The following is a 24,464-nucleotide window of genomic DNA, read 5'->3' on the forward strand; positions in this document are numbered from 1 at the left end:
GGGGATTAGCTTTAAAAAAAATATCTCAACACGCATACACACACAGAGGAGGCAGGAGATAGCGGTTGTGTCCAGATGAGGCTCGGAGCAGGACCTCGTTCCCCCCCCCATCAGCTCAGAAATAGAACCGTGTCTGAGCAGCGAAGTTGCAGCAGCATCAGACGGTGAGTTTAACAGTTCAGCTGCTTGTTTACAGTTAGAAACCTGGAGAAGTTAACCTAATTTGGCCGGGAGTGGCCTCCTTTGGGACGGAAAAGGGAGGCCGTTTAGAGAAAAGTGACCAATTTGTCCACTGCGGGTTGTTTGTTGTCTTGTCAGACTTGGTCAGCAAAGATGAAAATTGGCCTGTGTGCGTCTGTTATGTGTGTGTTTTATGCAGCGTGTTTAGTGATTGATGAACATGGCACTGTGATGCTGCTAAGGTCCAGGAGGTTGTCGCCTCGAAAATGTGGCGTTCAGGGTTAAAGTGAGGCCTGGAAAACAGACGGCAGGCCTCCGGACGGGTGTTTGGTGTGATGCGTCTTTAAGCATGATGCAGTACGATTTTTCCAACTGGAATCATTTGGTAGAACTGAAAACGGACAGAAAGCTATTTTCATTAGATCAGGCTCAGAAATGCGTACAAGAATATGTAAAAAGTGGTGGAGGACGAAAATGCACAGAAGTATAAAAGCAAGGGATTTTTCTGAAACAATTGGACTCGGATATGTCAGACAATTAGTCCAGACCCACATATGGCTTAATCCTGATCAAACCATACTATCCCGGACTATTTCTCAGTCAGATAGACTTCATAATATGACCTCATGTCATCCCACGATAGGGATTTGTACTTGAAACACAATTCATACGGCAACTAGCGCAAATGTTCACGATTGGTTTGTCTAAACCAAATTTCGACCGAGGGCGCTGCTCCAGCACAACCTGAATACTTCTAAAACTTTTGGCTAGTGTGAGTGTCATGGTTTTCAACCAGTTAAGCCATTTGTGCGACAGTTTGGTACATGAGCAGCTGGTTAAGTCTGTCTGGTTTTGATGAGTATGAGGGATTTTATTGTTGTTTTTTTTTTTTACTCCAAGTTACAAACAAATACAAAAAGCTCATTGTGAGAAAGCTTACAGGCCTCACAGGACGTTAGACATTTCCCTCACACACACATACGCTCTCACACGCTGCACGCAAGCACGCACGCACTCACACACTGCAACCACAAATAGCCAACTGGTCACATTTAAAAATGTCAATATATATCTATATACATCCTTTCTGAAACATGGATCCAATAATTACAATAATAATAACAATAATATACAGTTAAACTTTTTCGAATAATAGCGCTATACACAACATTATGAATTGATACGGAGATGTAGGTAGGGCTGGTTTGTATTTAGACAAACACACACACAAACGCGCGCGCGCACACACACACACGTACACACACACACACACACACACACACACATTCCCTGCTTCCTCAATAAAAATAGGACCAGATTTGAATGGTAAGTAACTGACAGAGAGAGAGGAAGGGGGACTCAAACTAGTAGGCTATACACGCGTTATTGGCTGTAAATAACTTACAATAAGAGCTTACATGCTAACTTCTCTAGAAAGCACTTCGTCAATTACAAAACATCGCACCTCACACATAAAACGATATTTAGACATTAAACAACAGGTAGGTAGCAAGGTTGTAAGGTAGGACGTGGGTATAAACGTTGTTGGGTAGCACTATTCATCCTTTCCTTATCTTGAGTCCTCTCCTCCGGACAGCTATGTTAAAAACGACGACAACATACAGGAACACTATGTTTTCGTTTTTTTACAAGAGCAAGTACCACAGTCATTTTTTTACGTTGCCCTAAAACACCAAAGACCAACATGCCGAACAAATAAAAAGTGCTGCGCTGTTGTACAGTACTTAGTTGATGATAGGAAGGGTTTTTAAAATCTAGATTTGGAATCTGTTTGTTATACACATGTGTCTTCATCACCGTCTCCTTTTGTTCCATTTTCTGATGGCTTTTTCTGTCTCTAGACGTTTTTACTGGGTAATTTCTAGGGTTGGAAGGCGCTGCCGGCGGTGGCGAGGCTCATGCCTTTCAGTTTGTTGTCTTTCTTCCACTTCATCCTCCGGTTTTGGAACCAGATCTTGATCTGCCGCTCCGTAAGGCAGAGCGCGTGCGCAATTTCGATCCGTCTTCGCCGCGTGAGGTACCGGTTGAAGTGAAACTCCTTCTCCAACTCGAGAGTCTGGTAGCGGGTGTACGCCGTCCGCGCCCGTTTCCCGTCCGGGCCCGTCATATCTGAGGGTTTGGAGCGAACAAAAGGCTATTAGGGGGCGTGTTTGGATGCACCAATATGTTACATAAACGGGTGATCATTTAGAAATGCACACAAACAGTGGGACAAAATACCACGACCACCTTTCAATACATTCTTTGGCGTAACATTATTCTTCACAGAGCTGGTGGGTTTTTTTTACAGGTTTGCCGCACTGGATTCTACTATATTGTAGCTACAGGTGTAGCATACACTCGAAATAGAGGGCTGATTTCACCCATAGTTTTATCAGAACAAAAGTGCGTAAAGGCAAAACAATAGCGGGTAAAATTGTTCCTTATTCTGACAGCAGTCTTTCTTGACACATTTTGTGTCTGCCACTTCCACTCCACAGCCTGTGCTACAAGATTTGCTTTTATTGTCACATTACTGTTTTCTTTTTTAACCACCATCTTCACCATCACCCTCTCTATTCCCCCTTTTACTCCCTCTAGCTCCCTTCAGGCTTTTATTGTCCCGTCCTCTGCCTCACCTCCCTAATAAAGTTCCCACACGCAATAAAGGTTCACTTTTCAAAGGCGCAACAGCCTCCAAAGCCTTCCTGGCCTCTCTGTCTTTTTTCTTTTCCCACCCGGCTATGTCTCATGGCTCAACAGCCTGTTGGGCTTTGGTGCCCGGGTTGCCTCTCCACTGACAGATTTATGACGCTTTTGTGGAATTTGCTAAAATAAAAAAAGAGGGAGAAAAGAAAAAGGGGGCAACCATCCGGCTTGTCTAAATTCAACAAGGGGAAATGCCAAACGAATTGTACCCTGATGCACTGAGAAAACGCTAATACATAACTTCAGCTGGTTAACAAGAAGGTGGCCAGCTGTTTAGTTAGTTTCTGATTTCTAAATGAGTAAAAAAATAAATAGACCTACTGAAATGTCCGCATAACTCTTTATCTGCATGAAAGCAAGACGCAAAATACCAACAGATACGTTGTGCTTTACTGGGAGGTTCAAACACCTCGTTAACTGATTTCTGACGGTCATATGAAAATATTAAATTGATGCAGTGGGAAAAGGCTTGGTGGGGTTGGTGGGGTGCGAACAAAAACATGGAACCATGGCTAAATGTGTGTCTTTCAGCTATTCTCAAGCAACCAGTTTACTCAACTCAAATCAAAGCAGCAATAAGTCTGCTGAAGCTTTAATGTGATACAAAGATGCACGGAGCACCATGGCTCCCCATGTAGTTTCGACAAGCGCTAAACTCCATGTGTCCAAACATACAGGCTACAATCTATTGAGCCAGCATTATGACTATTATCGCCGTGGAACTTCTATGCTACCGAGCTAATCAGCTGTAAACACAAGAGCAGCATGTACCATGGCTAATGTGCAGCTTTCTCATCCAGGGGAATATCTGTGGTGACTGTGCCTCGCTGCCCGTCGTGCTGCCAGCGGCTGATCCAGCCGGGCCGCCCTCCTGCTTCTGCACGGGTTGCGGGTGCCCGGTCCTGGGGGGCGGGTTGTTGCCGTGGCCGGCGTCACGGTTGTGCTGCAACTCCTTGGACTCTGGCGGCGAATCATCCAGCTCCGTGAAGCGCTGCGCCGTGCCGCCGCCGCCGCCACCACAGACGGACGAGGTGGAGGACAGGTTTGGAGAGCTGAGATTACTGCCTCCTGGTTGCTCCGAGCGGGGAGACGAGCTCTGGGCGCCCAGCTTGGTGTCTCCACTACCGGGTGACAGGAGGGAGTCTGCCGCAGAGGCAAGGGAGCAGCTGGACGGCTGTCTGAAGCCCCTCTCCGGGGCTGGGGAGCCGAAGCCCAGGGAATCCCCGACGACCGAGCCGCTCCCAAAGTGTCCTCCGGTGTTGGCGGCGCTGCTGCTCCCCCCTCCACGGTTAGTGACGGTCAGGTCCATGCCATTATAGCTGTAGCCGTAAGAGCCCGTCGCATGGTGCATGGTGGCGGAGGAAGAGTCCCTGTACGTCCCGCCGTTCAATGCGCCGCTGCTGGCTCCATAATTTAGCAGTTGATAGTCGGGGCCATTTGGGTAGCGCCCCGAGAACGAGTTTACAAAGTAAGAGCTCATTTAGGTTGTTTTAGAGAGTTGCAGGCTTACAGTTGAGTAGTAAGGGGCGCTTGATTTGTTAGATTTCCCTCGGTCGTTATAACGCGGGTACTTTCAACGATTTATGATGTATTAGTGAATTATGGCGTTGCACTGTACTTCGTTTTTAGCTATGTATGCGCCGTCCAAATATGGGGGTGGGGTAGTGTGTGTGTGTGTGTGTGTGAGAGTGTATTGGATTGAGGGGTGTGTGTGATGGGGGAGGTGAGGGGTGAGGTGAGGGAGGAGAGAGAGACAGAGAGAAGTAGGAGGTGCGGTCACGTGCTTTTGTTGACCAGTCGTAAATTCTCGCCGATGACTTTGGAGGTAATTCATGCTCTGAGGTTTCTAATGATGACGGGGTGGGTGGGGGAACTCTCTCTCTCTTTTCTCTCTCTCTCTCACCCTTTATTCTGCTGCTGGAGGAGCCGGGGGTGAGCTCAGAGCGCCACCTACTGCAGACATAATTTATTGCACTGATTAAAAAGACAAAAAGAGAAGGAGAAGCAGAAAGTAGTTCTTACGGCTGTTCTATAATATTCTCTGTCTCCCTCCTTCTCTCTCCCTGTGAGTGTGTGTGTCTTTTGTCACACAGGCCTGTTATCTGACTTTTGCTTAGGCTGGAAATTAGGAGTCTGTGACCATAAACCCCAATAAATAACCCATTATTAATGAAATATTTAACACCGCAGACAACTAACAATAATAATAATAACAGCTTTTCCATCCGCAATTAGGCCTACATGGACAAATATAACCACAGCAATTATAACACTACTGCTACTACCAGTAGGCCTACTAATATCAATAATATGCCTAAAAACAATTAAAATAACAACATCAATGATGTGTCGGACGTCACAAATATGAACTAGCTTTTACTATGCCATAAAAGCCGCTAAGGCACATTACTGCGTCATTATGCACTTCTATTGCACCATAACAGCTGTGGCAAGATACAGTGATGCAATCAGGGCCGAGTGAATTGTTCTCTAAAACAATTACCGACCAGAGGCAAAGGACAAAAGAGGGTTGCTTCTCTATTTTTGTTGAAATATATTTAATATCATCAATATGTATCCCAATTATCCACCTCAAACACAAAAAGTGGCCTCTTCAACCAAGTTCAACACGACTTCATTAATTGTTAATATTGCGCAGTGTTCCCTCTTTGCATATGTATACATCCTCTCCACTGAAGACATTCTAAAAAAATACTGTACATTCAAATGTTGGCTGACTTTAGTAAACTAGGCAGTATGTTGACAATAAACCAAAACCTAACCATAACTTTAATCAAAATAACTAACAAACACACACACACTCATAAACCCACGTATTGACATAAACACTTTGTGAGGCCATGGAGTCCATAAAGTCAGATTTGGCCTACTATTGTGCTTCTTTCTTCCTTTCTTTCTGTCTGTCTGTCTGTCTCGCTCTCTCTCTCCCTCTCTCCCTATCTCCACCATTCTCCCTGCAGCCTCCCTTCCAGCTGCAGAGGAAGAATGTTAAACCTGATCTGTGACGTCCACACTGGATGGAAATCTGCTGATTTATGATTTGTTAATTCCCGGGTTGAGATGCATTTCAACTAGGGTGCTAGGGTGTGTGTCTGTCTGTGTGTGTGTGTGTGTGTGTGTGTGTGTGTGTGTGTGTGTGTGTGTGTGTGTGTGTGTGTGTGCTTGTGTCTGTCTGTGTGTGTGTGTGTGTGTGTGTGTGTGTGTGTGTGTGTGTAGTAGGCCTCAACATGCACTTGGGTGGGTATGTTTCGCTATAACTCTGACACACACCACACATGTACATGCACACAGGCTAGAACATGGGACAGATGGAGAATTCCAGATTTCTGAGACAAATGAATGCACTCTGTGGGGGAGTGTGTGTGCATAAATGTGCTTCTGCATGTGTGTGTAGTTTCAGGCCACATTTCAGACACTCAGTTGCTCTCACACTGTGCGTTGGCAAGAGAAACCAGCAGTTGGAATGGAAATCATCTTGACTATTCCAAAGTAACCAGGCAGAGTGAAATACTTGCAACAGGCAAAACTGGGCTAAAATGCACAAAACAGATATTAGATTTATTATTTTACCCACTAGAGTTTTGATACTAATACTAAATCAGCCGACTGTTGGCCTGAAAACAGGCCGAGGAGCTAAAAAGCACAGAATCCAAAGTGTGCCAGGAATGGCCTATAAGCCGCAGGGATGATGTGGAGGAGCCACTGACCCAGTTGGCACACACTTCTGAACACACTCCCCTCATTATATATAGATTTCCACCATCACACTGAATAGCTGTACTGTGAAATAGCTCGCTGACCATTTTGGGCCAAACAAATTCCACATTTTCAGATAAGACGGGTCAGTGGCTATTAATTTAGATTTTTAGCATAGAATACAAAACATACATTTTAATGATGTCATGATAATGTTTTGTTAGCTCTCCAGTTTGCTTGATGGCTCTCAGGATGTTCAGGATTCAGGGTTTGAATTCCTGTTAGTAGAGCAAGGTGCTCCAGCTGGAGCCACACATTCTGAATCAGTTTCATCTCAGATTGTTTATAGATAAAATCATCCACTAAATAACAGATATTCTTAAATGGAGCACACAAATGTGAGCACAATTCATTGTAATCTATAGAGTACTTTAATCCTCATTTCAAGATGTGCACAGATATAAACTGAGCTCAGAAAGTGGCCTAATAGCGTAAAACAAAGCAGCTCTTTAAAACTTTATATTTGGAGCAACAAGTGTTTAAGTGGAGGATACAAAGCATAGACAATAAAGATCCATAACATTCTTTGCCAAAAATGTGAAAAACACCAAACACGTGTCTCCAGTTAGATTGTGTTGGTTGGTAAAATGAGCCCTTTGGGTCACAGTGAAACCATTTCCACTGTGTTTAACATAGAACATCTGCCAGCATGCACTTCACCTTACAGCAGACATTTTCACTGTGGGAATTGAACCACCAACCATGGCATGGTCAGAGCCAAAGAAGAAGCCTAAACAATAACTATACAACAAGCCAGATCAAGTTCTCTGCCTTTACCCAGCCAAATGATATCCTGCCAAGATCATTGATGTCAAGTCTATCTGTTTTTGTCTGTGGATATTGAATTGAATTTAGCTGCAAACCAACAGTGATTATCAAAAGGTATTGCAGTGAATTACATTATATTAAATCTAAACTTACTTCCTCTCTCACACACAGACTGCAGAAAATATTTTATTTCCTCAGTGTGGTATTAATTATTTACCGAAAACCCATGCCGTCTATTACCTTGGCAGCACATCTTTCAACTGAATGGGCTTTTATTAGCAAACTTAACTTACTCCAACTCAATGAGCTGCAAGTTTAAAGCAGATGTGAGTTACTCCAATAGGCACATGTTATACAAATAATAAAAAAACTAATGCATGCATGCCAGTCCGAGTTTTTTTTAGAAGTATGCTGTTGATAAACTCATACAAATTAAATAATGTGGTAACGTTATTATATAATAGTGTCCTTTGTTGCCAGCATGTATAATACATTTAGAAAATACAAACTGATTATGAGTGTTATAAATGGACCTTTTAACAATAGAATAACATTTCATACATTATAAGAATTTCTATTAGTCAACTTTATTAATGTAATGTAAAGAGCAAAAATGAAAGAATGGTTGTCATGCCAAGTAATGGCGGAGTTTCTGTCATGTGTTAATGCTAATATCGTTATTGTGCGTGTTCATGTTTTTTACGTGTCAACAATGCTGATAATTTGCAAGAGATAAGTTAATGTAGAAAAACGCGCATGCATCACTGAAACCCAAGCCACTGCTGCCGAGAGATGGAACCCGCGCCGGTCACTCAGGGGACAAGCAGAGTTCAAAGGGTCACGAGGACATTGTCCACTTTGTCTGGGTAAAGTGTGTATATGTGTGACGTGTCTGGTTGGCCGGCTCGAGGACAGGTCAACTTTCTCTAACTCGGTCTGGTCATCAATTAGTTTAGACCGCCATCAGCAGGAGCTCGCGCCCCTTGTCACTTCCCCTCCGGACCGCCGAGTGCGCTTACTTTGCCCTCGCGCGCAGTAAATATATCTGTGCATGTTTCAAGTAAAATTAATTATTATATATATATCATTGTAAAATGTTTATAATTCTACTTCTCAATGTTCACTTTTGATAGTCAACTAAAATGTCACTGTTTTAACTGATTAATGAATCATTTATCAACCCCCCCCCCAAACTCACCCTCAAAAAAAACAAAACAAACAGAATCTCTCTCCATACATGTCTTTACAATTTATTGAACATTTCTTATAGCTCATAGGTAGTATACGTAATTACTTGACAAAAAACACTAACATAAACAAACAATGTAAAACTCAATAAAATATACACTTTCCTGAACGTTTTAAGGTAGTTTGGAGAATAACATCATCAGTAGGTTAACACCCCCTCCCACGCGCCCCATCTATAGTGAAACAGCTGGAAAGGTTAAATTACCCCCACCCCCACTTACATTATTTTCACCGTTCAAGGTGATTTCTTCCCTTGCTTATTTCTATACAGTTTAAATATGAACACCATATGACATACATAAACTTCTCCAGTTGCTTTTCATCCCCACATTGTTGTGTGTATCCACGTGTTTAATTGACGGTAGGCTATAATACACACAACACGTTTACAAAATCAGAAAGAAAAAAAAATCGGGGGGAAAACAGCCCCAATTCGAGTCCTAAAAGCTTCAAAACAAGTGCCTGACAGACAGGAAGTACATTTGACAAAAATAGAAACTAAGTAGAATAAGAAGTTCGGTGGTTTTCATGGAATGCAACAATGAATTGTGTCTTACAGTTTGTCAGTTTGGCGGTATTTATAGTAGATTTTAAATTCACTATGTTTGCCATAACCTGCCCCACCACCATCCCCTCTCTCTTTTTTATGTTCTTGTTTGTCTTTTTATAATTCCTAATTTTATCTGTTCTTTCCACAGTCCCACGGTTCCTTCTTTAATCTTTTACAAATTATTTACCAATTTTCAAACCACACAAAGAGGCAAATTCAGCCTATAGAAGCAGTTGGGTAGCCTACATTTGTGGTGGGTGGCGATATTAGAGGGATCAAAAAGGAATCCTCTTCTTCCTCTTCCTTCTCTAGTACGTGTTTAACCTCTGCTCCGGTAAAAAACAAAAATAAAAAATAAAATGTAGGCTACTTTTCCCCAAAGTTTTTACACCAGACAAACTTCTGGGTGAACCTTGAGACGGTGAGGGGAAGGAATTAACCAGCATGTCTTTTCTTCCATCCTCCTCTTTTATGTGTCTTACAGTCAGTTTGTTTCTCCTCTTTCACTCCGTCCGTTTCTCCTCTTCCTCTGCACCGTTCACCGTGGAGGAAGAGGAGGAGGATGAAGAAGAAGAAGAGGAGTTGATCAGCTTGTTCTCCTTCTTCCACTTCATCCTCCGGTTTTGGAACCAGATCTTGATCTGCCGCTCTGTGAGGCAGAGCGCGTGCGCGATCTCGATCCGCCGCCGCCGTGTGAGGTACCGGTTGAAGTGAAACTCCTTCTCCAGCTCGAGAGTCTGGTAGCGCGTGTAAGTTTGCCGCCCGCGCCTCCCGGGGCTGCCGAATGTCCCTGTGAGAGAAGGAAAGACAGACACAGAAAGTTACGTTTTAACCAAAGTAATAACACATAGGCTGTACCTGCTGACATAGAGAGAGAGAGAAAGAGTGAGTCACCTTCAGTGCGGGATTTTGTCTTATTCTATTAAATTCTATTCTAAAACGCTGTAACGTCATTGGTTTTGCTGCTTTAATGCCCGTTGTTCAAATGTATTCTGTTCCCCATCTACCAATTGGGGATCAATAAAGTTAGAAGTGAATCCCTCAGTTAATCAGTCCCCCAATCAAATAGTGTCCTGATGTCCTTCTAAAAGTGCGCGTTTTCTTGGACTGAGCTACTTTACAGAGAGACCCCGTTAGAGCCTATTTATAATCTGGTTTTAGCATCATTTTAGTTAAATGTTTAGTCCAGCCAGCCTGATTAGAGAAACTGACGCATGTTTTCTCCTTGGTGAAGGGTGGAATTATGAAGTTGATTTTTTTGTAGAACCAAAATAAAACGTCTTAAAAAAATAAACATATTTAGTTATTTATTTAACAGCATTCAGCGGAGAAGAGAAGAACGCTTTCTTCCACTTTTACAGTCCAAAAATTAATAATAATAATAATAATAACAATAATGAAAGTAAGGACAGTAACAATAATATTTCAGAGGACATTCCCCCCGGTGAGTATTAGCTTCCAGGGCTTTAGTCTCCTCTGATCCTCACTAACAGTATTTTGGCCCCCGGTGGTAAACAAATCGCCATGTTGTCAGTTTAGCAGCTTCAGTTTCTGTATCGATCTGAAAGGCAGAGCATGGATGGAAAACCGCACACTGCTTAGGGCACACATCTAAATCTAAATATCCATAAATAAAAACTCAGCCAAACTGGATTATGGAAGAGCACTCAGGGTTTCTGTGCCACTCTGTTCTCTCTCCAGCTGCCATTCACATCTTCAACTGTCATTTATAGCCCGCGTTGCGTTTTATTCCGTAGGCTATATATTTCTTTGCGGCGGAGCCTGTTTCCACCTCATCTGTCATAACTCGGAGTGTCCTGCAGGGCTTTGTACAGCAGTATCCCTGCATCATCCACCATTACTCACTTCATTCTCAACAGGCCGTTTTTCTCTGTTAAACAAAGACACTCGGGTTTGCAGTACAGTGGCTCACAAAAACAATACAATTATTTTATCCACAATTTTACACAACAGTGTAAAACAGGACAAATGTATGCTTATTTTGGGCAGTCAAATAAATCTAATTGTTTCCCCCTTAAGTCTCACTTTCACTCCGAACTTGGCAGCAGGTCTATAATATCTCATCTGTTCGGTTATGAATAAACAGCGCATGACACTGTCAGCGGTAGCCTAAGGTTAACGGTACAGGCTCCATATAAGATAACAGAAAATAATTTGTGGTAAACAAAAATAGCAGCAGATACCATGCATCGTTTATCAGTACTGGCATATTAAACGTTTGTGAAAACATGTTTGCTTTAAATGTCAGTGGGTTACGTATTTTTTAATTAATTTTTAAGATTTTTGTTCGTGCCTAAAGGGAGACTAGGAGCCCGAAAGAAGATTACAGTTTTAATAAAAGGAATGAGACAGAAACAATTACATAGATAACGGACTGGTAGAGACTGCATGCTTTTAGTTTCATCTCTGTCTATCTATCTTTCTATCTGTTTCTTGTTGTCATCCACAACACTCTCTGACAGGTTTTTCCTCTCAACTTTCTTTCCCCCAGCTCGGTAGCAGCGTCGGTCAGCAGGTCACAAACAGTAACAGGAGCTGCAACCCAAACAAACCCGGTTTATGACGGACAATAAAATACCGAGCACATGACTGACTGACAGGCCAACAAACGGGGATCATAAAGTAGCTACTGGTAGAGGAGGAGGAGGAAAGAGAGAAAGTAAAGACAGCTGAGAGGCTGACAGAAGAAATAGACGTCAGTTTTATGACGGGGATCACAAAATATGCAAGAAAGAGAGGAAAAGGAAGAAGAAGACACTCACCGTTGCACGCGTTCATCCGCTGCATCCACGGATAAATGGGGGCTGACGCCGATTGCTTGTCGTCCATCGCTTCACCAAACAGCACTTTCCCACTCAGCCCCGCGCACTCCGCCTTACGGTGCATGCCGTCCTGGCTCAGCGCGAGCTGGTGCTCTTCCAGGCTGCACGGGTGCTCCTTGTCCCGGTAGAAGCTCGTGGCCGCCGCCGCAGCCGCCGCTGCTGCCGCCGCCGTGGCGTAGTCGCAGGCACCGGCTCCGGTTGCGCCACCTACACTGACCCCGGCCGCTGCTGCCGCTGCCCGGTGCCCGCTGTACGCTCCGTTCGCCGCTTGCTGGTAGTAGGTGGACGCCGAGTACGGTTTGTCCTGGTGCACGCCACCGCCGCTCGCGCCATAAGCCACGGCCGCGGCAGCGGTAACGGCTGCTGCCGGGTAGTGCCTGAGCGGGTGGTCAGCGGCATATCCCGACGAGTAGAGCGGGATCTGACCAAGGAACGACTCCGCCGCCTGCCCGCCTCCACCCGTTCCCGGTAGCGTCACCGGGAAAGAGGAGTTAACAAAATAAGAACTCATCGGGAGAAAGTATGAGAAGAAGGAAGAGGAGAGAGGAGAGGAGAAGAAGAGGAGAGGGGAGGACAGGAGGGCACGAAACAAGCACAACAACAACGTTCACGCGACGAAGAAGAAGGAGGAGTAGAAGGAGGCTAACGGCTAACGGCTAACGGTTCTCCCACCCGTCCTCCTTCCTCTGCTTTCCCCTGCCTGCACTTTATGATTTGTTGTGTTTTATAGCCGACAGTCCGACAGGCTGCTGCTATCACTTAGTTTATCGCAGATTGGGAGGAGGGGGGTAAGGAGGGTGAGGGTGAGAGGGTGAGAAGGGGGGTAGGTATCTGGGTGGATGAATGCCAGTGTGGGGCAGAGAGAGAGAGAGAGAGAGAGAGAGAGAGAGAGAGAGAGAGACACAGGGCGAGAACAAGAGAGAGAGTCTGTGTGTGTTTCTGTGCGGAGATGACGGGATAGGGTGAGGAGGGGTATGAAGGGGGGAGACCAGCTGACCTCAGACTGACCAATGTGAAACTTCCGTGCCTGGCATTCGTTCGCCCCTTTTCCTTTCGTTGGAGAGAGGAGGGGGGGACTCTACCGCGACCCCCTCTCCCCCACCACCTCTCCTCTTTCCTATTTCCCTTTTTCAATCTCCCACTCCCTTTCTCTCTTCCTAATTCTCATTCAATCTCTCTTTCTAATCTTCCTCCGGTTCCGGTGAGATTGCGCAATCACACCGGAATCCTCCGCGCGTTAAATTGATTCTTTTTCTCCCTGTGTGTCTTCCTCCGTCTGTTGTTGGACCCATAAAAACCAGCAGCTCACACACACGCACGCGCACCATCCCCGATTGCTGCTGCACCACCAGAGGCAACCGAATAATAAAACATATTCCCGGCGCTTTGCAGATAATACCGACCGCATTAAAATGAATTTGGAGAGCGTAAATCACAGCCGGGAGCGCACACCAGTCATGTGTGGTCCCGTGTGTGTGTGTGTGTGTGTGTGTGTGTGTGTGTGTGTGTGTGTGGCGGGGATGTGAGTTGGCCCACAATAAAATGTGAGCTATGCTTGTCTATAATTGAGGTGTTTGTACATTTATAATTGGTATATTTGGGTCGGTGGGTAGATTTATACCCCCCACCCGGTCAATGTGTGTGCGTGCGTGTGTCCTCTTCTTACCGCATTATTTTCTCCATTTCTCCAGGTGTAATTGATAATCTGGAAGGGATTTTCTGAACATAATTTGATAGCTGTTAATATTTTATTGATGAAAGATAACCTGTGTGACGCTGCTCTGTCCCGTGTTCTGCTGTACGAGGTCCGGGCTGTGATGACTGTAGAAAATTAAAGCTGAAGTGTTCCAGTTGTATTCTACAGGAGTCTATTCGGTTTGATCAGTGTGTGCAATGAATTATTATTTTCTTCTTCTGTGACAGTGATTAGGCTGAAATGTAAACGGAGAAGAAGAAAGGAAACAGTCTCTAAGATTCCCATTTTTTTTTCGTTTTCTTGACACTGATTATAGCCTCGCGCCTGAAACTCTTTCCATGGGGACAAAATATATTCAGGTGAAAATCCTAAAGGATATAAACTACAGTCGTAAGAAAGAAAAAAAAACTTACTTCATCATATATTACAGCTTATCACTAACGCATCCAGCAATGAGTTAACAATACGATCTACAAATTAGTAGACCTAAATTCATCATGTTTAGGCAAACACATATAAATACATAAATAGAAATAAAATGAAAAAACACATCACAATTTAAACTAAAAATATAAATGTTAAAAAGAAAAATAAATATATAAAAACTACAGCAGCTGTGTCTATAATAGGCCTATATCACACAATTGTTATTTATTTTATCAATATATATATTATATTATATTATATATATATATATATATATATATATATATATATATATATATATATATATATAGAGAGAGAGAGAGAGAGAGAGAGAGTCTGTTCTGAATAGTTGTTATCACAAACTTTTTATTATTAATATCGTCATTGTGGCGTCTTTTAGCATAATAGTTTTAGAGTTTTCGAGATTATGAATTTAAAAGTAATAAATAAAACCAAAATGCACACACACACACACACACACACACACACACACACACACACACTTCTTAAGTAGGCTACTATTCTTTCAACTTACAAAATTATGAAAGAAATATCACTGATATCATTGATATCCTCTCTTTCCAGCACAATCCTTTTTCCACCTTCTCTTCTTCTTCTTGAAAAAGAGTGAGAAAAAGAAAAGCTAAGTCGGCCTGCTTTTCATTCGCAGTTACAAACGGAATATGTGTCGCTGAGGTCGTAAAATAACCGCAGCCATAAATAAGTCTCCCTCTCTGTGTCTTTCTCTGTGTTTCCCCTACAGGCTCTGACTTGTCTGCATGGCCAAACTGCAGACAATCCGACTGACAAATAGAGACAAAGACTCTATTTTTACTTTTACTTTACCCTCCCAACCCCATTCCTCCATGTCTTCTCTCTTTTTTAAGTAACACTATTCAGAGCAGGGAGACAGATATTAAGTTTAATATTCGACTCCTGCTTTCTGTGCAGTATCACACAGACAGATGGGGAATCTCTCTTTTTAACTTTCATTTTGACCTCTCTCTCTCTCTCTCTCTCTCTCTCTGGCAGGACGCTCCGTTTCCTCCCTGCTTTGTGGGAACGGGAAGCAGCAGCATTGTGTTGGAGCTGACTGTGGTTTAATCATTAATGAGCACTAACAGTCGGTACAGGACAGGCATGACCTACAGCCTGGGACACACACAAGACGGTAATACTACTATTATATATATACAGCCAATATGCATTTGCACGGTCTTAAACGTGATTGTGGCTTTGGCATACTATCGGTGGTACCTGCTCAGCAGCCTGGAGTGTATATGACTTTCTGACAGAAGAGTGACATTTTCAGATTTATCCAATGTAGCAGTTAGAGCCAACACGACTGTGTCGACACAGTAAGATTGATATGCTGTTAAAAAAGTGTTTACCATGTGTTGAATTAAATGGTATCACGCATCGTAAATTAATGCCAGGACTCAGCAGGTGAGGTTCAAGTGTTTCTAACAATGCTGCATTATTAAGTTTTATAACACTCCATAAGTTTGTTAAATATAGGTGCTAAGATGTCTTGGGTAATGTTAGCCCAACCTGCTTCAATAACATACAATCTGCATTTAAACTGCATATTTTTTAAATGCAATGTGACTGACAGATGTACCATGATAACCGGTGCAGATGTAAGAAGTCAAGTGTTTCCACATGCAATTCCATTCAAAAATGCATACACTAATTAACAGTAAAAACCTAAAAATATAAATATATAATATAAATAAATATAGCCTGCTATAAGCCTAGTGACACAATCTAGCATTATGGCATGTTTTAAAATAGTAGGCCTACAGTCTTTTTACCAAAAACTAGATATAACATAAAACTTTATAACATGACAATTATGTTGGCTAATGATAGGACTTCTTACATATTAGTGTTAAATTCTATAATAACGGAGCAGTAGTATAGGTTACTCCAACTGAGTTATATGGCTAGTTTACTTAAATAAAGTTTACTATGTGAATAACTGCTTCATTCAACAGAACTCGAAGGCAACAATGTGACCTAATTTCTGTTACAATATCATGTGACTGCCTTGAAATATTCATACAGTATCCTACATGCTAGCGGTCTGTGTAGCCTAGGTGTAATGGCCGGGTTCTTGTTTATCGTTGCAGGTGGGTTGCAGTTTGGTAGAAGCGGCGTGGCAAAGCGCACCAAACGGCAGGAAGAAAGGAAGACTTGGGACCGGAAAAGGAGACTGGAAACTGTTTGCTTAATGAAAACTGGGAGTCTGTCCGGTTAGAAGCAGAAGTGTATGCGAGAGAGAGAGAGAGAGAGAGAGAGAGAGAGAGAGAGAGAGAGAGAGAGAGAGAGAGAAAGAGACAGAGAAGGATAGACACATAAAGGGATAATAGAAGGACATACCTTAAAGGGAGACAGTCATGTATTCTGTCACGCGCCCTAACCGTCACCGTGTTTGTCTCCCTTTTTGCCGTTTCTTCCTGTAGATTAGCATAATGTAGTTCAGCCAGACTTGAACCGTATTGCGTGCCTGAGGCACATATTGAAAAGAAGGCTACATGTCGCTGTACATTTGGCCCCTTTTTCACCCTTGTGTTCAAGGCATTTAACGTTACATATAGTCTGACGGATGTGGTTTTCCAGAAAGGCATTACGTTTTTAACAACTTTTGTGAGGCAAGACGACATGTTACCTTGTAGGACGACAATCTAGGACTTCTTCCTCACATTAAATAATTAAACTTTTGTGCGAAATAGAAGAATTAAAACGAAGTAAGTAATAATAATATGGAGAAGAAATTGAAACAGTGTGCTCAGTCTGCGAAAATATAACAGACAACAAATTAGAGCCAGATAAGACAGATATTCTGACAATAATAATAACCTGCATTATGTTTAAAGAGTTTGTATTGCCTACGGTTTTCAACTGCGACAGGACGATAATTACAAATGGCAGATTTTTCATAAAAGATATATGATTTCCTGCTATATTCCTGCGCAGGAAATCATACTGGTGTAGCTGTGATTGAGCTGCAGTGTAAATAGTTAAGAGCTGCTGAAGGAACTCCAGGAATCTGAGAAACTTCAGAGATTATCGACAATTAAAGCTGAAGGAGTCAGACTGCTGCTTTATAGCTTTATGGCTCTTTTTCACCTCGTGTGTGTGCGTGTGTGTGAGACCTCGGGACTTTTATGGCTTTATGACCGTTTATGACTCCTTGTAAAGTCCGAGGAATGGCGACGAACTAAAAAACAGGCCCGCAGCAAACAGCAGATGAACAAATGTGCTGTACTGCAAACAAGGAACGCGCGTGCACACACACACACGCACGGGCACTGTACAGTTCATCTGCGGTTCATTCCAGGCCCGGCAAAGCTCAAATCGCCTGCATTTCACTCAGTATTATTAACAAGAACTGAGAAATAATTACTATGAAATCAAACCTTCGCTATTTATTTTGGCGGCTCACACTTTTTTCTTTTTTATCCGGAATTTGATTTCAAGCGATACATAGAGTGATCTACACTAGAATGTTTTAAAAAAACATTCCTTTACCGACTGACAGATGTGATAGGATTTATATTGCAGCTATAATTTCACAAACACCCCTATCTTTATTTTTAAATTTAAAAATGTATGATGTGTTCATCTTTAAACCCATGAATGCATTGTTGATTATTTAAAATTGGGGAATAGTTAAAAACCATTTCAAAACTCCACAGTACCTAAAAGAAAAGTAAATTCAGAAATGTTCTAATCAGGAAGAGAAATATGTTTTTAAAATAATAAATATCCTCAAAGGTGGTTTTATTTCCAAAGTTTAATTAGCCTACTAGGTTTTAGAATAGGCTTTACTTTAAATTAGCAATTGTTGAATCATGTCAGGAAAAGAGGAAAAGTGGGACTTTACCTAAAGCAATTCTGTATTCTTTACAGCAATGTCGAGGTTTACACACATATAGGTCTAATGTTCATGCCTTTAGAGTAGTGAGACTCGATACACCGGATAGGAAGAAGTGTGTGACTGTGTTTTTGTGTGTGTTTGTGTGTGTTGAACGACCTCTCCTGCACAAGTTAATGACAAACTGAAAGAAACTGCCTCACTAGTGCTTTTTTGCTTTAATGTATTAATCGTTTCCAGGCAGCACAAGCAGGCTGGCCTCGTCCTTCACGGTACCATGAGCTAGTGCTCTGGGTCAGTTCACCGGATTGTTACCGGTGGGCGCGAGCCCTCGGCCTCATAAGGGCCCCAGGACGAGTTAAAGATTAACGTAAGAATGAATGCAGCATCACGGATGAGGCCGCTTGCTTTTCTCTGTTAAATAAGGAAGAAGCGGACATGCGCACATGCAGATGCGTCCTAACATACCTACATTATTTTAATTACTTTATTTAATTTAATACATTATTTATATTTTGTATTATATACAAAATTAAATTGAATGTAAACAATAAATAGCTACATTTTATATTATTATTATTCTTAGTAATAGTAGTAGTAGTAGTGGCAGTACTAGCAGTGCTATTTGTATTATCGTGAACGCTAGAGCTAACTGTTATTTATAATATTTATTATAAATGTATTATATAATTTAATTATAATACGAAGGCTAAATATGTAGCCTAATGTATAACAAATTAGCCTATATATATATATATATATATATATATATATATATATATATATATATATATATATATATATATATATATATATATATATAACTACTATCGTAGTTTTAATGTGGTTAATACCAATAATTCAGTTACCTAAAATTAATTCAGTTTCACTTATTATCTTCTGAGCCTGCACTGTATTTTTCATTTACCATTAATATTACCAAAGCGCAATACAAATGTACTTCCTATGAGTTTTCTAGGTTTGAATCGTTCATATGCAGCTAGATATTAATGTGGAATTACCCTCTGATACTACCGTCTTGATAATAATCGTAATCTCACTACACAGAAAATCCAACTGAGGTGTCCGGATGTCGAGTAGAAAAAGAATAGATGAGAGGGGGAAAATATTGATTTTCCATCTGATCTTAATGCACTGAAGTTGATTTTGAATGCCAGATTGAAGTAAGAAAGTGCTGGAGGCGTACATTAAAACAACATTGTGGATTACTGCCTCCTACCGCCTTCCGTCCACAAGGGTCTTTCAAATGATCACACACACACACACACACACACGCAGCGATGCATGTATTTGGGGGGATTGCACAGCAGATCTGCGAGCAAGCCAGTAAAGATGATGAAATCACACAGTTATTATGTTTACACACACGCGAACACATAAGCAAGTACGACGCGTACAGTGGAGCCGCTGGTTGCCTCTGTTTATCGAAACAGCGACCCTTACCAATCAGCAAAAATGTTACATTCTAAGCTTCTGCTTCCTTTGGCACATGCGCACGCGCGCGCACACAGAACCCATATGTGTGCTCTCGCGCATGGATTTCTCCACACATCTGTCTCTCTCTGCCTTTACATCAAAGAAAGAAGCCAACAACTAAAAAGACAAATTGTAGCCCCACACACACCCACACGGCCCCGTGCGCGCACATACACGCGCTCCCTGTATCTCGTCATGTCTGGTTTCTTTCCAAAGAGAACACAAAAGTGAAATCGCGGGCACATCATCGGTGTGTCAACAGCTAATACAATACACACTCACACACTTGGCCAACAGCACATCACACATTCGAACTACGACAGAGACATTTAGCATTGCATAGCGTGCGTGTAGTCTTTGACTAGTGAGTATTACCCTGAGGATGAAGCCTGTGTGTGTTTGGGAATGTTTGGTACTGTTGTCAACACGACGCTAGATGGCACCAGCGCGTTTTGAAGGAGCGGGTTGGGGCTACTGGTGAGTCCCGCCGCCGAACAGAAGCATGGTCCTGACTGGGTGTCATTGTGACCACCGCTCCTGTTGTTTCTGCAGATGCACGTCTGTACCTCTTGTGTGAGCCTGGCTTTAATATTGTTCGACTTTTACTTTATATAGGCAATTGAAAATTCTATTTTAATTCCCTGTAGGCTGTAATCGCAGTATTTGGCAGAATATGCCATGTATATGATGGGCTATATAGGCCTACATAGCCTGCTTGTGATGCAAGTTGGTATTGATCTGTACTGGGGATATGAATGTATATGCGTGTAGGCCTATATGAATAATATATGGTTGTACAAATGCTTGTTTATATAAATAAACTTATAAACTTGACTTGAGCCCTGAGTCCGTTAATGCACACATAAACACACACACACACACACACACATACACGCACACACACACTGCTAATACTAATTCTGCTGCTGCTACTGCAGGTCATAGGCAATAAGACAGAATTGCCGCTTCTGTTAGAACTAACCAATCATAAGAATACTATTATTAACTGTGAAGAATATTAATAATTCTCGTATAATCATTATTTATATTAACAACAATAATAACCACTTCTATTGATGTACTACAAACAGAAACAATAACAGCAACAATAGTAAATGACTGAATTGCAAATATTCAAAAGACAATAGTGTTTCTCTCAACCTACGCTTTTGTGTATCTGTTTACTGTGGTAGACAAGGCCTGCTAAGTAGATCTTCTGAAACAGGGTTTTTACTTATACGTTCATATTTAGAAATTCAGTATTTGTATATAATAACAATATATTTAGGCCGATACTTAAAGCGTAAATCTGTGCCAGAGCTGAGCAAGTCTTATGCTTCTTTGTCTTTGTTATTACTACCCCTTTCTCTCACACACAGAATGTGTGTTTTAAATATGAGCCAATTTAACAGAGAAATGTTTTTGCTGTGGTAATGAAGGAAGATTGCTTAAAGCCTAGAGCCTATTAATATGACAGCATAATATCCCTTAACCAGAGTTGCTATAGGCAGATATTAAAGTGAAAATGTTATAAACGTTGCCATTGGACGTAAAAAGTAAAAAAAATAAAATAAAAAAATGTCCCTGAACGTAATCCGGAGTTTTGCAGAGGCGTCCAATATTGACGTTCTTGTCTGGTGATAGGGTTGCAGCATGAAAATGCGACTAATTCTGTAATGAAACATAAGAAAAATTCTGAGCCAATAATACGCTTATAGATTATGGGAAACGTAGTGGGCCAGTGATGCTTATAATGCTAGTATTACTTAGTTGGTGCTGACAGAGCTAAAGCATTGTAAGTTTATATTAATGGCCTACTATATCATTGTATTTTTGATAACTGATGATAACTTTATTGTTTATTTGTTGGTTCAGAAAGGAAGAGAAGTGGCTGTACTGGTTTCAAATTTATACTGTAGAGTATATTTTCCTAGGCAGCGATATGCAGTGACATATTCGACCAAAGAAGAAAGCTATCTTTCAAAATAAAGGTGTTACTGATATTCACTGGATATAGTATGAACGCTTGACCGTGTTCACCTAAAGAGTGGCGGAGGAGAAGCAGTGGCCAGCGGATATTCGAAGCTATCCAAAATGTTGAATTTGAACGTATATTTTGTAGAAATGTCTATGGATGTGTCTTGTGACTTCTAAAAATACCATAAATTAAGCTACTTAAGACCTCATCTTGTTGATCGTCTATTTCCACATCACATCTGCACAGTTGTGCGATTTTCTGAGACAGATAACCAACCAGAAATGTTTTCGCGCTTGTAGGAAATAATTTCTTCAGATCTACACATTGTCACGAATCTTTATTCAGTTAATTTAGCTGTACATCGTGGTATATACGTTTCAATATTACTCAATACAAGTCTAATAGCAAATATGTCATTTTGGACAGCAAGTTGTATCAATTTCTTATTAGCCTGTGGCTGTTTACCATAACAAGTGAACCAAACTAGCAGCCTCCATGAATTTGGAGATGGGTGTTATCCAATACAGTTGAAGAAGGCATAGAAACATTCATTAGTTACAAGATAAACTGACTGAGCAGAGCATGGGCATTTACAAATACATTTAAAAGGTATTAAAACAAAACAAAACATAAAACCTAATTCTGAGGAATTATTCTCAGGCAAAAATAATCTTACTATCAGTGTGTGTGTGTGTGTGTGTGTGTGTGTGTGTGTGTGTGTGTGTGTGTGTGTGTTTGGTATTAAGGGATTCCCTCCAGTGGAGGTGTTTGATATTTGAGACAGCAACAAATTGCAGACCAAAGAGAAGACGGACAGACAGACCAGCAGATGTGTTTGTGAGTGTGGGTTGGTAGGGGGGTTTGTTGGGCGGTGTCCTGGTCGGTTAGCTGTAGAAAAAAACAGCCCACCCGCCGCAGGGAGGAAATAAGAAGGGAAACAAAGTCATAAAACTGGGCTGGACGGATCGAGACTAAAAAACATTCCTGTGTACGTACACACACATACATATACACACACAAACTCACAAGCTGTCAGTCAGCTGAAAGAACCTGCAAGCTATTCCACTGAGATCTTGAAGTGAAACAATAAAAAAAAACCCACACACACCGAGAGCACAAAAGGAAAGATAGAAACACAGATAGCAAAAGGTAGAGGGACTACAATTTACAGTTACTCTACCTGCAACCTGGTAAAGACATAAAATAAGAAACAACCGGTGGGATGCACAAACTAAGGTCTATTTTCTTTAAAAATAGAATGAAACAAGTTATTTAAAATGTCTACCCCTCCCTCTGCACACCGTGAACGTCCTGGGGCAAAAAGACGTGAGCTAATCTTCCGGATCTCAAACAGTCGAGTTTTAACCGATGGATGGCTCTTCCGCGGCTAATCCCACCATTTAGAGAACCAGTTCATCTGGATAATTCATCATGGAGCATATTCCAGCTAACAAACGCTTTAATCTGAGATGGAAAAGTAACACTTCATTTATGACGTTAAGTATCAACCAGAAGCAGCAGAATCACGCAAAGCACTGCAGTTTGACTTGTTTTGCTCCTTTAACAATGCGCATGCAGCAGCGCGCGCAGGGCTGCCAGAGGAGGAACGTGCATGAATGGTTCTTACCGTTTGTTGATAATCCGTCACGAGTCCCACACACCTGCAGCTCACTTCGGTGTCCCGCGTGCAGGCAGCCAGGCACCCCGGAATGGCACGAGACAGCCCTACCGTGTGTAGACCGGATGGATGGATGATAATTTGACAGAGGGGTGGCGGCGTGAGGAGGTGAGGATGATGAGGTGGAGAAATTGGAGGGGGTACGTTGCCCGTTGTCACCAAGTCGTCAAAACACCGCCGTCATCTTCATCACCGCCCATTTCATCATCATCCTCGCGGTGACAAATGACAAATTCTATAAAATGTCAAATTAAAATTAAAAAAATAATAATGTGGTCTCCGGGATAGTTTTTACAGGTTTGGTCCCGCAACTCCCCCCCTCTTTGCCTCATCACAGCGGAACTGTCTCCAACTCGGTCCGCCGATTTAGCGTAGACAGCAGCACGAGACCAGACGGAGCGAGGAGCCATAGCTGAGGAGGAAGAGCATGAGGAGGAGGAGGGGGGTCGGGGGGTTGTTGTCAACGTCTCCTCGTGCCGGTTTCCACAGTCACAACTAGTATTCTCATTAACTAGTTCGTTTAATTATAGCAGGGCGATCATTTCCTCGCGGTTGCCGGGCTTCGCGCGGCGCCTCGCAAACCCCGGGCAGAGCAAGGGAGGAGAGTCGGCTGCTCGGGCCGGAGCGGAGTGCAGCAGCAATATAGCCACTTGGGAAATCATAAAAAGTTCATGTTCACGTTAAGCGCGTCCACATGACCAGCCCGTCGGCCAATCCCCGCACGCGGCCACTCATAAACTTGTATCACAAAGTTGTAAATTTTCATAAAACAACAAGGAATTTATTGCATTTCTTCATGGAGTGCTGTTAGAGGGGAGCTGCTCCTTCTCTTTCTCTCATTCTCCCCGCCGCCATTTTCTTCTTCTTCTGCCCTCTTAAAAACAACACGCTAGCAGCTCACAAAGCACATGAAAGAAATTGAGAATTCTGCTCTTGTTTTCTTCTTCTCCTTTCCTTTCATCTGTGTTTGTGCTGTGTTGCTTTAAGGCAACACAACTAACAATAGACTGCTTCATTTATTTGCTGATGTTGGACTTGTCATGTGAATTAACCACATAAGAGATTTGTCCAGTTTGGAAAAATGTTTTCAAATACATTGCATGTTCTGAATTATTTGCACCCCCAATATTCAGTGTTGTGTTGTTCTAAGAGCGGCAGTGTCTGGTGTGAGTAAACCTCCGCAGTGTCTCATAAGACAGCCAAGCCAACAGATGTAGATCCAAGAAAAATGTGT

At 42.1% G+C, this 24,464-nt stretch overlaps 3 protein-coding genes and 1 long non-coding RNA gene across 6 annotated transcripts in view; 1 reads left to right on the forward strand and 3 right to left on the reverse strand.

The window, feature by feature from the left end:
* Nucleotides 1-23,840, reverse strand: part of hoxb3a (homeobox B3a) — a 100,059-nt gene extending 76,219 nt beyond the window's left edge. Inside the window, exon 1 of one of the 2 annotated variants that reach the window (XM_044182154.1) lies at nt 23,180-23,839. The gene's annotated coding sequence lies outside the window, so the exon portion shown is untranslated. Of the gene's footprint in view, nt 1-23,179 lie in introns of both variants that reach the window. The other variant, XM_044182162.1, reaches the window with a different exon arrangement.
* LOC122869323 lies at nt 2-16,576 on the forward strand. 2 transcript variants are annotated; one of them, XR_006376296.1, is made up of 3 exons: nt 2-164; nt 15,230-15,368; nt 16,330-16,576. It is a non-coding gene; the product is annotated as an uncharacterized LOC122869323 (long non-coding RNA). The 2 variants fall into 2 exon arrangements; XR_006376297.1 differs by lacking the exon at nt 2-164 and adding an exon at nt 4,040-4,177.
* Nucleotides 1,031-6,010, reverse strand: hoxb5a (homeobox B5a). Its single transcript, XM_044182204.1, has 2 exons — nt 3,661-6,010; nt 1,031-2,310 (listed from the first exon to the last, which is right to left on the reverse strand). Exons 1-2 carry the CDS (start codon nt 4,367-4,369, stop codon nt 2,063-2,065), a joined length of 957 nt encoding a protein of 318 aa, XP_044038139.1. The 5' UTR covers nt 4,370-6,010; the 3' UTR covers nt 1,031-2,062.
* On the reverse strand, nt 8,659-14,340 carry hoxb6a (homeobox B6a). Its single transcript, XM_044182206.1, has 2 exons — nt 12,016-14,340; nt 8,659-10,022 (listed from the first exon to the last, which is right to left on the reverse strand). Exons 1-2 carry the CDS (start codon nt 12,584-12,586, stop codon nt 9,736-9,738), a joined length of 858 nt encoding a protein of 285 aa, XP_044038141.1. The 5' UTR covers nt 12,587-14,340; the 3' UTR covers nt 8,659-9,735.
* Nucleotides 23,841-24,464: the final 624 nt, after the last annotated feature.

The sequence above is a fragment of the Siniperca chuatsi genome, linkage group LG21 (assembly GCF_020085105.1).
Source record: "Siniperca chuatsi isolate FFG_IHB_CAS linkage group LG21, ASM2008510v1, whole genome shotgun sequence".
Classification (NCBI taxonomy): Eukaryota; Metazoa; Chordata; class Actinopteri; order Centrarchiformes; family Sinipercidae; genus Siniperca; species Siniperca chuatsi.

What these genes read in the sequence shown, in the direction of transcription:
- hoxb5a (XM_044182204.1), bottom strand. Translation starts at nt 4,369, where the DNA reads ATGAGCTCTTACTTTGTAAACTCGTTCTCGGGGCGCTACCCAAATGGC. An exon ending in AAAGCTGCACATTAGCCATG is followed by an intron (nt 2,311 to 3,660) that starts GTACATGCTGCT and finishes CCAAACCCTCAG; the next exon opens with ATATGACGGGCCCGGACGGG.
- hoxb6a (XM_044182206.1), bottom strand. Translation starts at nt 12,586, where the DNA reads ATGAGTTCTTATTTTGTTAACTCCTCTTTCCCGGTGACGCTACCGGGA. An exon ending in GCGGATGAACGCGTGCAACG is followed by an intron (nt 10,023 to 12,015) that starts GTGAGTGTCTTC and finishes CTTCTCTCACAG; the next exon opens with GGACATTCGGCAGCCCCGGG.